The sequence below is a fragment of the Phocoena sinus genome, chromosome 6, assembly GCF_008692025.1.
Source record: "Phocoena sinus isolate mPhoSin1 chromosome 6, mPhoSin1.pri, whole genome shotgun sequence".
NCBI lineage: Eukaryota > Metazoa > Chordata > Mammalia > Artiodactyla > Phocoenidae > Phocoena > Phocoena sinus.
This window is the reverse complement of record NC_045768.1, coordinates 70,312,290-70,329,863: the sequence shown is the minus strand read 5'-3', so window position 1 is coordinate 70,329,863 and position 17,574 is coordinate 70,312,290. Positions and strand designations below refer to the sequence as shown.

Below are 17,574 nucleotides of genomic sequence, written 5' to 3'. Positions count from 1 at the left end.
CAGGGGCCCACTCCCAGTGAGGGGATCAGTGGGGATCAGGAGAGACCTTCGGGGGATAGGAAGGGAACACAGCCAGCATGTCCCCTGCCCGCTTGGGCCCCAGCAAGAATGCTGGAATCCTGGGCCTGAACCTCCACCCTCTGGGGCTTCCTCTGGCTGCATGAGTCCTGAGCCTAAGCCCCGCCTCCCAAAGGCATCTTCCAGCCAGGCCGGTCCTGACATTAAGCCCCAACCGCCCAAGGCTTCTACCAGCCTTTTTTTTTTTCTGCTGAGGTTCTGTTTTGCATTGTTGTTTCATTTTTATTTTTCTAATATATTTTTATTTTTCTAACTTTTATTTTTTATTCTTTCTTATTGTTCTGCTCCTTTTGGTTTGTTACATTTCTTTTTTTCTTTTTTTGCTGCACCACACGGCTTGCAGGGTCTTGGTTCTCAGGCCAGACATCGGGCCGGAGCTCCAGTGGTGGGAGCACCGAGTCTGAGCCACTGGAATGATGGAGAACTACAGGCCCAAGGGAATATTAATCGGTGTGAGCTTTCTCAGAGGTCCTCATCTTGACACAAAGACCTGGCTCCACCCAACTGCCTGCAAACTCCAGTGCTGGAAGCCTAACAGCAAACAACCAGCCAGACAGGAACACAGCCGCACCCATCAAAAAAAATGGGATAACAAAAAAATATAGTACAGACAAAGGAGCAAGATAAATCCCACAAGACCAAATAAATGAAGAGGAAACAGGGAACCTACCTGAAAAAGAATTCAGAGTAACCATAGTAGATGATGATACAGAATCTTGGAAATAGAATGGAGGCACAGATTGAGAAAATACAAAAAATGTTTAACAAGGACCTAGAAGAACTAAAGAACAAGCAAACTGTGATGAACAACACAATAACTGAAATGAAAAATACACTAGAAGGAATCAATAACAGAAAAACTGAGGCAGAAGAACGAATAAGTGAGCTGGAAGATATGGTGCAAATAACTGCCAAAGAGAAGAAAAAAGAATGAAAAGAAATGAGGACAGCCTCAGAGACCTCTGGGACAACACTGAATGCACCAACATTCGAATTATAGGGGTCCCAGAACAAGAAGAGAAAGAGAAAGAGACTCAGAAAACATTTGAAGATATTACATTCAAAAACTTCCCTAACATGGGAAAGGAAAAAGCCACACAAGTCCAGGAAGCACAGAGAGTCTCATACAAGATAAACCCAAGAAGAAACACACCAGGACACATAATAATCAAACTACCAAAATTTAATTGAAAGAAAAAATATTAAAAGCAGCATGGGAAAAGCAACAAATAACATACAAAGGAATCCCCATAAGGTCATCAGCAGGTTTTTCAGCAGAAACTCTGCAAGCCAAAAGGGAGTGGCAAGATATATTCAAAGTGATGAAAGGGAAAAAACTACAACCAAGATTATTCTACCCAGCAAGGATCTCATTCAGATTCGACAGAGAAACCAAAAGCTTTACAGACAAGCAAAAGCTAAGAAAATTCAGCACCACCAAACCAGCTTTACAACAATTGCTAAAGGAACTTCTCTATATAGGAAACACAAGAAAAAGACCCACAAAAACAAATCTAAATCAATTAAGAAAATGGTAATAGGAACATACATATTGATAATAACTTTAAATGTAAATGGATGAAATGCTCCAACCAAAAGACACAGACTGGCTGAATGGATACAAAAACAAGACCCGTACATATGTTGCCTACAAGAGACCAACTTCAGAACCAGGGACACATACAGACTGAAAGTGAGGGAATGGAAAAAGATATTCCATGCAAACGGAAATCAAAAGAAAGCTGGAATAGCAATACTCGTATCAGATAAAATAGACTTTAAAATAAAGAATGTTACGAGAGACAAGCAAGGACACTACATAATGATCAAGGGATCAATCCAAGAAAAAGATATAACAATTATAAATATTTATGCACCCAACATAGGACCGCCTCAATAGATAAGGCAAATGCTAACAGCCATAAAAGGAGAAATTGACATGAACACAGTAATAGTGGAGGACTTTAACACCCCACTACCACCAATGGACAGATCATCCAGACAGAAAATTAATAAGGAAACACAAGCTATAAATGACACAACAGACCAAATAGACTTAATTGATACTTACAGGACATTCCACCGGAAAGTGGTGGAATACACTTCCTACTTAAGTGCACACGGAACATTCTCCAGAACAGATCACATCCTGGGTCACAAATCAAGCCTCAGTAAATTTAAGAAAATTGAAATCGTTTCAAGTATCTTTTCCGACCAACACTATGAGATTAAAAATCAATTCCAGGAAAAAAAACTGTAAAAAAATACAGACACACTGAGGCTAAACAATACACTACTAAATAACTAAGAGATCACTGAAGAAATCAAAGAGGAAATAAAATAATTCATAGAAACAAAGGACAATGAAAACATGACGACCCAAAACCTACGGGATGCAACAAAAGCAGTACTAAGAGAGAAGTTTATAGCAATACAATCCTACCTCAAGAAACAAGAAAATTCTAAAATAAACAATCTTACCTTACACCTAAATCAAGAAGACAAAGAAGAACAAACAAAACCCAAAATTGGTAGGAGGAAAGAAATCATAAAAATCAAAGCAGAAATAAATGAAATAGAAACAAAGAAAACAATAGCAAAAATCAATGAAACTAAAAGCTGGTTCTTTGAGAAGATAAACAAAATTGATAAACCTTTAACCAGACCAATCAAGAAAAAAAAAGGGAGAGGACACAAATCAATAAAATTAGACATGAAAAAGGAGAAATTACAACTGACACCGCGGAAATACAAAGGATCATAACAGACGACTACTAGCAACTATATGCCAATAAAATGGACAACTTGGAAGAAATAGGCAAATTCCTGGAAAGGTACAATCTTCCAAGACTGAACCAGGAAGAAACAGAAACCATAAATAAACCAGTCACAAGTAATAAAATTGAAATCGTGATTAAAAATCTTCCAACAAACAAAAGTCCAGGACCAGATGGCTTCACAGGCGAATTCTATCAAACATTTAGAGAAGATCTAACACCTATTCTTCTCAAACTCTTCCAAAAAATTGCAGAAGAAAGAACACTCCCAAACTCATTCTACGAGGCAACTATCACTCTGATACCAAAACCAGACAAAGACATCACAAAAATAGAAAATTACAGAACAATATCACTGATGAACATAGACACAAAAATCCTCAACAAAATACCAGCAAACAGAATCCAACAATACATTTAAAGGATTGTACACCATGATCGAGTGGGATGTATCCCAGAGATGCAAGGATTCTTCAATATATGCAAATCAATCAATGTGATACACCATATTAACAAATTAAAGAATAAAAACCATATGATCATCTCAGTAGATTCAGAAAAAGCTTTGGACAAAATTCAGCACGCATTTATGATATACACTCTCCAGATAGTGGGCATAGAGGGAAACCACCTGAACATAATAAAGGCCATACACAACAAAACCACAGCAAACATCATTGTGAATGGTGAAAAAATGAAAGAATTTCCTCTAAGATCAGGAACAAGACAAGGATGTCTACTCTCACCACTATTATTCAACATAGTTTTGGCAGTCCTGGCCACGGCAATCAGAGAAGAAAAAGAAATTTTAAAAATCCAAATTTATAGGGCATCCCTGGTGGCGCAGTGGTTGGGAGTCCGCCTGCCGATGCAGGGGACACAGGTTAATGCTCCAGTCCGGGAAGATCCCACATGCCACAGAGCGGCTGAGCCCGTGAGCCATGGCCACTGAGCCTGCATATCCAGAGCCTTTGCTCCGCAACGGGAGAGGCCACAACAGTGAGAGGCCCGCGTACGGCAAAAAAAAAAAAAAAAAACCAAATAAAACAAAAAACAAAAATCCAAATTTATATATAAAACACTGATTAAAGAAATCAAAGATGACACAAACAGATGGAGAGATATACCATGTTTTTGGATTAGAAGAATCAATATTGTGAAAATGACTGTACTATCAAAAGTAATCTGCAGATTCAATGCAATCCCTATCAAATTATTAATGGCATTTTTCATAGAATTAGAACAAAAAATTTTACAATTTGTATGGAAACACAAAAGACCCCGAATAGCCAAAGCAATCTTGAGAAACAAAAACGGAGCTGGAGGAAGCAAGCTCCCTGACTTCAGACTACACTACAAAGCTACAGTAATCAAAATAGTATGGTACTGGCACAAAAACAGAAGCATAGATCAATGGTGCAGGATAGAAAGCCTAGATATAAACCCACGCGCCTATGGTCACCTAATCTGTGACAAAGGAGGCAAGAATATACAATGAAGAAAAGACAGTATTTTCAATAAGTGGTGCTGGAAAAACTGGACAGCTACATGTAAAAGAATAAAATTAGAACACTCCCTAACACCATACACAAAAATAAAATCAAATGGATTAAAGACCTAAATGTAAGAGCAGACACTATAAAACTCTTAGAGGAAAACATAGGAAAAACACTCTTTGACATAAATCGCAACAAGATCTTTTTTGACCCACCTCCTAGAGTAATGAAAAGAAAAACAAAAATAAACAAACGGGACCTAATGGAACTTAAAAGCTTTTGCACAGCAAAGAAAACCATAAATGAGATGAAAAGACAACCCTCAGAATGGCAGAAAATATTTGCAAACAAAGCAACTGACGAGGGATTAATCTCCAAAATACACAAACAGCTCATGCAGCTCAACATCAAAAAAACAAACAACCCAATCGAAAAATGGGTGAAAGACCTAAATAGACATTTCTCCAAAGAAGACATACAGATGGCCAAGAGGCACATGAAAAGATGCTCAATATCACTAATTATTAGAGAAATGGAAACTGAAACTACAATGAGGTATCACCTCACACTGTTCAGAATGGCCATCATCAAAAATCTACAAACAATGAGGGTGTGGACAAAAGGCAACCCCTCTTGCACTGTTGGTGGGAATGTAAATTGATACAGCCATTATGTAGAACAGTACGGAGGTTCCTTAAAAAACAAAAAATAGAACTACCATATGACCCAGCAATCCCACTACTGGGCATATACCCTGAGAAAATCATAATTCAAAAAGAAACATGTACCCCAATGTTCATCGCAGCACTATTTACAATAGCCAGGACATGGAAGCAACATAAATGTCCATCAACAGATGAATGGACAAAGAAGATGTGGTACATATATACAATGGAATATTACTGAGATATAAAAAGGAACGAAAATGGGTCATTTGTAGAGATGTGGATGGACCTAGAGTCTGTCATACAGAGTGATGTAAATCAGAAAGAGAAAAACAAATATCGTATATTAATGCATATATGTGGAACCTAGAAAAATGATACAGATGAACCATTTTGTAGGGCAGGAATAGAGATGCAGCAGTAGAGATCAGACATGTGGACACAGGAATGGATGGTGGGATGAATTGGGAGATTGGGATTGACATATATACACTACCATGTGTAAAATAGACAGCTAGTGGGAACCTGCTGTATAGCACTGGGAGCTCAGCTCGGTTCTCCGTGGTGACCTAGATGGGTGGGATGGGGTTGGGGGAGGCCCAAGAGGGAGAGAATATATGTATACATATAGTTGATTCACTTTATTGTACAGCAGAAACTAACACAACATTTTAAAGCGACTATACCCCAATTTTTTTTAAAAAATCACATGATCATCTCTATAGACACAGAAAAAGCATGTGACAAAATTCAATATCCATTCATGATAGAAAATTCCATCAAAGTTTGTGTAAAAGGAACATATCTGCTCATAATAAAGACCAGTTATTATAAACCCACAGCTAACATCACACTCAATGGTGAAATGATGAAAAGCTGAAATAATTTCCTCTAAATTAACAGATGAATAGATAAAGAAGATGTGTGTGTGTGTGTGTGTGTGTGTGTTCCAAATATACATAATGGAATATTACTCAGCCATAAAAAGGAATGAAATTCTGCAATTTGCAACAATGTGTATGAACCTAGAGAATATTATGCCTAGTAAAATAAGTCAGACACAGAAAGATAAATACTCTGTTATCACTTATATGTGGAATCTAGAAGATGAAACAAATGACTGTATATAACGAAACAGAAACAGACTCACAGATACAGAGAACAAAGTAGTGGTTACCAGTGGGGAGAAGGAAAGGAGGAGGGGGGAGGTAGGGCTATGGTATTAAGAGACACAAAATACTATGCATAAAATAAATAAGCAACAAGGATATATTATACAGCACAGGGAAATATAGCCATTATTTTTTAATAACTTAAAGGGAGTATAATCTATAAAAGTATTGAATTAATATGTTGTACACCTGAAACTCATATGATATTATAAATCAAATATATTTCCATTAAAAAACAATAATAAAGCAGCTTACAAGGCTGCATAAAACATTTTTTTTACATAAAAAACTTTTGTTAGGTCGATGAATGATCTTTGATGTAATTACCACATTTCTCCAAAAGATTAAAGATTTCTTCTGCTGTGCTACAGTTTGGGGAGCAGTCTGAAGTTCAGAAGATGATTTAGAGACTCAGTTCTAATATCAGTCCATCCTACCTACTCTGATCATTAGGAAAGAAAAGACCCTTTGCCAATCTTCAAGCCAACAAAAGTTTTTGCTGGCTATAAAACTGCCACTGGCCCATGCCGATTTCCTTACCTCTTCTGCTTTTAAGGCTCTCAAATCACGAAACCGAGAAGCAAATATACTCAAGAGTTCTCCTATAAGCATACTTCTCCTTCTATATTAACAAAAATAAATAACAACGAGGAAGAATCTAAAGTCTGGTTTTCTTTAGCCTCTAGAAAATGTCTACATGTTTCAAGACTTCCCTCTACAAAGAATTTGTAAAGTAGACTGTCTTATTTCACTCTTCTGAACAAAAATCTCCTACATCCTTGTAACTACAATGCCTTGTAACTTATTTTCTTCCATATTATACAAAACAACTCAAAAAAGCCCACCTCAGCCTGGCAGAGTGCATGAAGACCTTGTAACACCAAGGCTGCTGGAGTAGCCTGGTCAGGCTTGGTGCATTCATTCAACATCTGGGAAATAGCTGCCAACATATCTGCACCATGCTGATATGGCCTACAAAAAATGACAGTTTAGACACAAGATTAAAGCCAAAGAACTATATTACTACTCCAAGGTCTTTTGCCTGAACAAAAACATTAATGCTTTTCTTTACTCTTGTGCCTATCAAACGTTGACCCTCAACTGATAATACCATATGCTTTTGTTCAAAGATTTGCATCTTCATCATTTCTGCTGTAACTTCAGGCTCATTTTTGGTATTATTACCCAAAAAAGAAGACACTCCTTAACAAATTTTATTCTCCCTGAATCACAAAACCTATTGCCTGAATCGACAAAAACTCGTCTATAATACTGAAAAGAACTGACTTACCTTATTGAGATCATCAGTAAACCCAGGGATTTGAGATCAGAAGATGATTGGTCATAGCAGTATTACAAACTAAGGCGGGTATGCCTATCACAATAACGACGATAATGATGATAAAATCATAATAATATGAATTATAACTGACTGAGCACTTACTTCATGCCAGGTACTGTGCTGGATTCACTCACTCATCCTCCTCTCCTTCCTCTATCCCACATATATTGTGCTACCCCCAGAATGCTTTTAACTTCATAAAGAAATGCTCAGGTCTGCATTCGTTGTAACCCCTCAGCGATATAATACTTCTCTCTATTTAACAAAATATCAATTGAAAAAAATTGCCTGACTGAATTCTATTGCTTCACTGTCTGCCAAATGGAAATCATTTAACAAAACTGGAAAAATTTGATGGATCTCGAGATGGTAACTGAAAGGTTCACTGAATAAGTTTTCAACAGACTCTGATCTGATCATCTGATGTTTAACGTCTCCTGAGCCTCATCTTTAAGTATGTAAAATTAAAATGTCGGCTATCATCTCTGAATTTTTTCCATGCCAATACCTCAAGAGAGTCTAAACTCTTAAGTCTTGGGTTAACACATGTGTAACTTTTAGACTAAGATGTTTTTTGTGTTGCCAAAAGGCTGAAGCTTAGAAAAGAGGCAGAACTGCTGAGGCTTAAATACAGTCTGATCCAAGATTTTACTTGAAACGGAAATCATCCACATTATCAGCATCTGGGCCAACCCATTCATTGCACAGCTTCAGGAAGTACCATTCACAGTGTCATCATTGACAAAAGTAGAATGATGCTCCAAGGATTCTACAGTGCAGTGGCTCAATCAATATATGAAACTGCAGGATTATAACTCATTTCAAATGTATCAAATCTATTTCCTCTCTAAGATTTTGGCCTTACCCTAATTCAAGAAAATAGAAATCTGGCAAGGTGGAGCTTTGCTTAGTGTCATTTCAGTCTTGTCACCTCCTGCCTAGTTATTAACCCATAACCTAGAATAGCAGAGTCATCTCCCTAACATCTTCATGTCTTCCTAAACCCTAAAGCATACACAGGAATTCAAGGTCATTTCCCTCCTTGTAATAATTCCTAATAATTAATTCCATTCAATGAGTTACAAATAAGGCCTTCTCTATTAAAACATCTTATAAAAATCAGCATAACATAGGGAGAATATAAGAAAGAAAGTTTGACTGATAATCCACTGCTTAGGTTTCAAGAATTTATATATAGAAAAATAGAAAATGTAACATCATATGTTCTATTACAACATTAAATTATTACACAGAAAAGGATATATAAATAGCCTCTAAACCTAGATATAAGTCTAGACCTGAAAAGACATGCCTGCTACTCAAAGCTATTGTCTGATGTTACTAAATTTTACATTCAGACATTTTGACTTTAATATTCATTTATTCTTACTCAAACATCCTCTGCCTATCTTTCCTCGCTTCTTGCTTGCAATAAAAAAATTAAATGCAAAATAATATATCATGATATACATTCCCAAAGGTCAAGCATGTCTTACCTTTGCTTACATATATCTCTGATCGATGCTGCTTTAGCTATCAGTTTCTCCCATTGGACCTCCTTGCCCACAGACAGAGAGGGCACATCGGACATGGCCATGAAACGCTGCAGTTCAGGATAGACACGATCCTAAAAAGGCAATTTCACAACTTCAGTTGAATAATAATTGTCTCCGTTTATGCAGCATTTTCACCTCTAAATCTTACATCTGCATTGCAAATTATAATGTGTTTCATCTAATCAGAAAAAAAAGAATGCTGTTATGATTGCTGGGGATTTTCTTACAGATCCATGTACTGTTCATTTCATAAAACAAGAAAAAAGTGGCAAAATCTCACTCTAATTACAAAGGCTCTAATCACTTATATTTCTATCACTTTTTCCACACAAATGGAAAAATAAATTTCAGAATTAAGGAAATAAGATTATTTTCTATTCTCAATTTCTCTCTGAGAGTCAATCACAACTGACCACATTATAGATCAAAAGTACACTAAATCAAAATTTCTCAGTGCAATCATTGATGTCACTCACTAATATTACTATATCAAAGAAGTGTCATGCATAATGACAAAATTACCTTTCTTCAGTGAAAGGGACATGCTTACTATTCATACAAGTGTATATCTGAGCTTACCTGTTTTTCCCATAAAGAAGTCAACAAGCGCAAAGTGACAGCTTTTAGTTGCGGAGTGGTTCCAAGAAGTTGAATTACTCGTAGAATTTGTCCTATGCACACCTAGCAAACATTGAAGAAACTTTGGTTTCATAAATGCAAATGTGGATAACCCCAAGGTTACCAAAGGAACTTAAAAACCTCTTATTATAAAATAAAGACTGAAACGGAAGCTTACTACAGTATTACCCATCTCCTCAGAGGTTGGAGATAGCTTTGGGAGGAGCTAGTTAGCAATTCTGGGGGCATAAAGACCCAATCTCAGACAACAACCAATGGGAAAACTTGATGAAAAAATGATTTTTAAAAATTAATTCTTAAATATTGTAACAAAAATGTTTGGCCCAACAAGGGAAGCAGTGATCAAGGCAAAATTAAAGGGTCAAAATTTCACATGACAACAAACAAAATTCATGTCTCACTTTCTTTTTGCCCCAAAGTAAGTCGCTTAATATACAAACCTTGTGAACACCAAGTGTAGGCAAAGTATACAAGATATCATTGTATAACACAGGTTCCAGTGGTCTTCCTAATTTGAACATCAAAACTGGAATCAGATTTGGCACCTAAAATGAATTTAAGGAACGCATAAATTATGCCTTTTAAAAGAAATCAATCGATAAAGCAATAATATTTCATTTTTCTCCAAATGAATGCTATGAATATATATGAATTAAAAGCCTAAAAAAATGTCAGTTAGCCATTTGTTATTAATGGTAATTTCATAGTACTGCTAATATTCTATCTCTTTTAGAGCCCTTGTTCCTGTGAGCCCTTGTTCTATCCCTTTATACACATATACATTGTGAGCCCTTGTTCTATCCCTTTATACACATATACATATTACAGGGGTTTTTTGGTGTTAAAAAAATGCTTTTCTTAAACAACTATGACATAAACTCTCAGCAATACAAAAATAATTAATATATATCCTGCGCTAAAGAAGCTTACAGTTCTAATGAGTAGCAGAGTGAAATATTCAATGGTTATTCCAATGTAAAATAATTAAAACCAATTGTAATATAGGGGGGTTAATGGACAAAAATTTCCCTCCACGTTCATACTTCAATCCCTATGCATGACACAATAAAATAAGAAGAGCAAAATCATTTGTGGATCAAAAGACTTAATATTGTTAAAATGGTACTATTTCCCAAATACATCTACATATTCAATGCAATCCCTATCAAAATCCCAGGTAGCCTCTTTGCCAAAATTCAGAAATTGATTCTAAAATTCATTTGAAAACAAGTGATCCTGAAGAGCCAAAACAATCTTCAAAAGGAGCAAAATTTGAAGATTCAACCTTCCCAAATTCAAAATTTATTACAAAGTTACAGCAGTCAAAATAGTGTGGTACTAATGTGAGGATATAAATATAGATCAATGAAATAGAACTCAGAGTCTAGAAATAAATCGTTACATTTAAGTCAATTGATTTTAGACAGAAAGGCCAAGAAAATACAATGCAGAAAGAAGAGTCTCTTTGAAAAATGGTTTTTGATTTTTGACAACTGTATTTCCATATGCAAAATAATTAATTTGGACCCCTTCCTCACAACACATGTAAAAATTAACTCAAAATAGATTTCAGACCTGAATGTAGGAGCAAAAACTGTAAAGCTCTTAAAGAAAATATAGGAGTAAATCTTTGTGACCTTGAGTTAGGCAAAGCCTTCTTAGATATGACACCAAAAGTATGAGCAACAAAAGAAAACAAAACATTTCATCAAATTAAAAATATTTGTCCTTCAAAAGACGCTATAAAGAAAATGAAAAGAACAACCCACAGAATGGAATAAAATATTTGCAAATCATATATCTAATGAGGAACTTACATCCAGAATATATGAAGAATTCGTACAACTCCATAATAAAGGACAAATGACTCAATTTTAAAAGAGCAAAGGATCTAAAGAGATACTTCTCCAAAGAAGATAAACAAATGGCCAAAAAAAAATGAAAAGATACTCAATCAGCATTAGCCATGACATAAATGCAAATCAAAATCAAATGATGCATGACTTCATACCCAATAGGATGGCTTGAAACCACATTAAGTGTTAGCAAGGATGTGGAGAAATTGGGACCTTCATACACTGCCAGTGGGAAAGTGAAATGGTGCAGCCCCTTTGGAAAACAGTCTGACAGTTTCTCAACTGGTTAAACAGAATTACCATATGATCTAGTAACTGTACTCCTAAGTACATACCCAAGAGAAATTAAAACATACATCCACATGAAAACTTACATGTGAATGTTCACAGAGGTATAATTAATAATAGCCAAATAGTGGAAACAACCCAAATATCCATCAACTGATGAAGGGATAAATAAAATACAGCATGTCCATATGATAGAATATTATTCTGCCATGAAAAAGTAATCAACATGGATGAACCATGAAAACATCGAGTGAAGTAAAAGAAGCCAGTCACAAAAGACCACATATTATATGATCCATTTATATGAAATGTCCAGAATAGGCAAATCTACAGAGACAGAAAGCAATTGCTTAGGATCAGGGAGGTATAGGAGAAAATGGGGAGTGATTGCTAATGGGTACAATGTTTCTTTTGGTGGTGATGAAAATGTTCTTAAATTATCTGTCATTATGGTTGCACAATTCTGTGAATATACTAAAAGTCACTTTGTACACTTTGAATGAATTAATTAAATAGCATGTGAATTATATATTATAAATATATATAAAATATATTTATATGTATATTTTATTTTTATATTTTTAATAAATATATAAAACTACATTTTAAAATCATTAAGTGAACACCTATTATGAGCAAGGATCTCTACTTGATGGCACAAAATGTAATGCCAAAAAAAATTTATTTTCCTTATAGTGCATTTGACAAGTTTGTTACCCAGAAATTGATAAATTTCCTCTATCTGCTGTAGTCTTAGAAAACTTGTTCCTTCTAAGCTTAGAAGCCATCTATTTTAATTCAATCTCAAGAAGGAAAAAAAAAATCCTCTTAACCCTGCCAACAAAAAAGTGACAGTTAAACAATGACTCATTAATGGGCCTGACCATCACATACCACAGCAGCATTTGGAGCTACACATGGAATGGCCACAGACACACAACACACAGGCAGAATTTATGATGTTTTTAACAACTGCTGGGGCTCTATTGGAACAGAAGTTCCAGCACCCTCACCTTGAGCAAACAAAAGGAAACAAATTTTTGAATTGGCTTTTTAATTCCCCATTTTAATTAAAAAAGGTTATCTTAGATTGCACTGCACAGGCCTCAATGAATTACTCCTTCTGGGAAGATCTCTACCAAGACAGTTTGACAGATTCTTAGTTCTGAGAAGGGCAATCAGTACATATAGTGGCATTTTACAAAATAGTGAATTTAATTATATGGCTTTTAACAAATGTTTAAATTATATTGTCAGGAAAGAAATAAAGTATTCTACTTATGCTAAAGAGTACACCTCCTTCATGATCCTCAGACCTAAAGAAGTATGTAAGGGTGTTTAGTTTTCTCTGGTAAGTTCAGAAATTAAAAAACAAAGTGGGAAATTTTTACAGGAAATAATCTTAGATCTTGAGGCTATTCTAGTTCATATTAAATTCTCAAATCAATGGAAAAAGAAAATAGGTGTTATTTCATTAGGAAAACATAGATATAGATATATATGTGTGGAAAACATTTTTTGCATAAAGTCTGAGCTGTTGTTTTCCAAATGAAAAGACATATGTGTATTTATTGATTTACTTGAGATGTCATTATGGGCTCTTGATTCCTCTGTTCTTGAGTCTTCTATTCTCTGGAAGCAAAAAAAGCAGAGAATGAATACTCTGCCTTTACCTTAAATTTAAAATAAGCCGGCAAGTGCCCTATAATTCACTGTCTCAAGACCTCCTAGTTTCATAAAACTCAATGTTTTCTCTCCCTCCTTCAGAATTCAAGTCCTTGATTTTAAAAATTTGATTTCAAATGATGGAATCATTAAGGAAACCCCTCCCATAAGACTATCAGCAGGTTTCTCAGCAGATATCTTGTAGGCCAGATGGGCATGCAGAATGATATATTCAAAGTGCAAACAATCAAACAAAAAAACCCAGCCAACTAAGAATACTATATCTAGCAAAACTTTCTTTCAAAAATGTAGGAGAAATACTTTTCTAGATAAACAAAAGCTGAGGGAGTTCATTCACTAGGCCTCCCTTACAAGAAATGCTAAAGGAAGTCCTTCAAGTTGAAAGGAAAGAACATTAGACTGCAACATAAAAATATATAAAAGTATAAAGCTCAGTGATAAAGGTAAATGTATAGAAAAATATAGAATACTGTAATATGTCACTTTTAATACTAGAATAGGAGATAAAGACATAAATATAAATAGCTAACTATAAAGATATGTTAATAGATACACAACATAAAAAGATGTAAGTTGTGACATCAATACCATAAAGTGTGTGGGGGGGTTGAAAAAGTAGAACTTTTACATGCAATTAAAGTTAAGTTATTATGAGCTTAAAATAGGCTATTATAAATGTAAGGTGGTTTCAGTTAAGTGCCATGGTAACCACAAAGAAAATACCTATAGAAGATACATAAAAGATAATGAGTAAGGAATCAAAGTATTTCACTACAAAAAAATCAACAAAACACAAAGACGGAAAGAGAGGAAAAGAGGGACACAACAGCTATAATTCAGACAAAAACCAGTTAACAAAATGGCAATATTACGTCCTTCCTGATTTATAATTACTTTAAATGTAAATGGATTAAACTCCCCAATCAAAAGACAGAGTGGCTAAAAGTTAAAAGACAAGATACAACTAAATGCTGTCTACAAGAGATTTACTTTATATTTCAGGACACACGTAGGCTAAAAATAAAATGACAAAAAAAGATACTCTATGCAAATAGTAACCTCTAAAAGAAAGCAAGGATAGCATAACTTATACCATGCAAAATAGACTAAGTCAAAAACTGTCACAAGAAACAAAGACGAACATTATATAATGATAAAAGAGTCAATTCACCAGGAAGTTAAACAATTATACATATATATGCACCCAACATCAGAGCAATATAAGTATGCTCAAATATACAAAGCAAATATTGACAGAACTGAACGGAGAAATAGATACCAACACATATAATAGTAGATTTCATTACTCCACTTTCAATAATAAATAGAACATCCAGACAGAAGATCAATAATAAAACAGAGGACATGAACAACACTATGGACTGAATGAAACTAACAGACATATACAGAACATTCCATCCAACAGCAAGAAAATACAAATTCTTCTCAAGTGCATACACAACATTCTCCAGGAAAGATCCACATGTTAGGTCACAAAATAACAAATTTAAGAAGACTGAAATCATACTATCTTTTCTTACCACAGTGGAGTGAATCTAGAAATAAATATTAGTAAGAACACAGGAAAATTCACAAATACATCGAAACTAAATAACACACTGTTCATCAACAGATGAATGGATAAAAAACATGTGACATAGACACACACACATATATACATACACACAATGGAATACTACTCAGCCATAAATAAAGAATAAAATTTTTCCATTTGCAACAAAATGGATGGACCTGGATGGTCTATGCTTAATGAAATAAGTCAGACAGAGAAAGACAAATACTGTATGCTATCACTTACATGTAAAAATCTAAAAAATAAAACAAACTAGTAAATATAACAAAAAGGAAACAGATTAACAGATATAGAGAACAAACTAGTCATTACTGGTGGGAAGAGGGAAGAGAGGAGGGGCAATATAAGGATAGGGGATTAAGTTTATACAAACTACTATGTATAAAATAAATAAACTAGGGCTTCCCTTGTGGCACAATGGTTGAGAGTCCACCTGCAGATGCAGGGGACATGGGTTCGTGCCCCAGTCCGGGAAGATCCCACATGCCACGGAGCGTCTGGGCCCATGAGCCATGGCCGCTGAGCCTGTGCGTCCGGAGCCTGTGCTCTGCAACAGGAGAGGCCACAACAGTGAGAGGCCCGCATACCGCAAAAAAAAATAATAAATAAATAAATAAATAAACTACAAGGATATGTTGTACAGCACAGGGAATCTAGCCAATATTTTATAATTACTATAAATGGAGTATAATCTATAAAAATTTTGAATCATTATGTTACACACCTGAGATTAGTGTAATAGTGTAAATCAACTATATTTCAATTTTAAAAAAGAAAGAAAAAGTATCTCAAATAAATACTCTAATCTTATACCTCAAGGGACTAGAAAAAGAAGAATAAACTAAGTTCAAAGTTAGCAGAGGGAAGGAAATAATGGAAATTAAAGTAGAAATAAATGAAGTAAATAACAGAAAAAAATCAACAAAATTAAAAGTTAGTATTTTAGAACATCAACAAAATTGACAACCCTTTAGCTAGACTAAGAAAAAAAGAGAGAAGACTCAAAATCAGAAATGAAAGAAGAGACATAACTGATACCAAAAAAATACAATGGATTTTGAGACAACCATGTACAATTATACCACAATAAATGGGATAACCTAGAAGAAAAGCCTAAATTCCTAGAAATACACTTCTCACGAAGACTGAATCATGAAGAAATAGAAAATCTGAACAGACCAATTATAAAGAAGGAGATTGAGTCAGCAATCAAAAACCTCCCAACATAGAAAAGCCCAGGACCAGATAACTTCACATGTGAATTCTACCAAACATTTAAAGGAGAATTAACACCAATCCTTCTTAAACTCGTCCCTAAAAATCGAAGAGGTGGGAACACTTCTGGACTCATTATATGAGACCAGCATTATTCTCATACTAAAACCAGACAAAGACATTACAAGAAAAGAAAACTACAGGCAAACATCCCTAATGAACAGATGCAAAAAGACTCAACAAAATACTAGCAAACAGAATTCAACAACACATTGAAAGGATCATAAATCATGACTAAGTGGGATTTATCCCTGGAGTGCAAGGATGGTTCAACATGAAAATCAATCAATGTTATAAACTACATTAATAGAATGAAAGATAAAATCACATGATCATCTCAATAGTCACAGAAAAAGTGTTTGACAAAACTCAGCACACTTTCATGACAAGAACATTTACTAAACTAGGAACGGAAGAAAATTACCTCAAAATAATAAAGGCTCTATGACTATGAAAAGCCCACAGCTAATATCATACTGAAAAATAAAAACGAAAAACTTTTCCTCTAAGATCAGGAACAAGGCAAGGGTGCCCACTCTTGCCATTTCTATTCAACATAGTACCAGAAGTTCTAGGCAGAACAACTAGGTGAGAAAAAAAAATGAAAGTCATCCAAATCAGAAAGGAAAAAGTAGGGACTTCCCTGGTGGTCCAGTGGTAAAGAATACGCCTTCCAATGCCGGGGACACGGGTTCGATCCCTGGTTGCGGAACTAAGATCCCACATGTCACAGGGCAACTAAGCCCATGTGCCACAACTACTGAGCCCACATGCTTCAACTAGAGAGCCCACATGCTGCAACTACAGAGCCCATGTGCTCTGGAGCCCACACACCACAACTGGAGAGAGAAAACCTGCACACCGCAACTAGAGAGAAGCCTGTGTGCCACAATAAAGAGCTTGCACACCACAGTGGAGGATACTGCATGCTGCAACAAAGATCCTGTGTGCTGCAACTGAGACCCAACGCAGCCAAAAAGGAAAAAAAAAGAAAGGAGGAAGTAAAATTATCTCTGTGATAACATGATCTTGTATGTAGAAAACTCTAGTGATTCCACACACCAAAAAGTTAATTAAAACTAATAAATGAATTCAGGAGAGTTGCAGGATACAAAACAAACATTAAAAATCAGTTGTGGGGCTTCCTGGT

The 17,574-nt window shown here is 35.2% G+C and overlaps 1 protein-coding gene across 8 annotated transcripts in view; it reads right to left on the bottom strand.

Annotated features, from left to right (window-relative positions):
- The window catches only part of FOCAD (focadhesin), a 314,089-nt gene that overhangs the window by 158,332 nt on the left and 138,183 nt on the right, over positions 1 to 17,574 (bottom strand). For all 8 annotated transcript variants that reach the window (XR_004350331.1, XM_032634650.1, XM_032634653.1 and 5 more), the window contains 4 exons: positions 10,166 to 10,270; positions 9,666 to 9,767; positions 9,027 to 9,157; positions 7,034 to 7,160 (listed from right to left, as the gene is read on the bottom strand). Coding sequence is in view for 7 of the 8 variants with exons in the window: in XM_032634650.1 (XP_032490541.1) it covers positions 7,034 to 7,160; positions 9,027 to 9,157; positions 9,666 to 9,767; positions 10,166 to 10,270 (465 nt within the window). In the remaining variant the exon portion in view is untranslated. The remainder of the gene's footprint in view (positions 1 to 7,033; positions 7,161 to 9,026; positions 9,158 to 9,665; positions 9,768 to 10,165; positions 10,271 to 17,574) is intronic.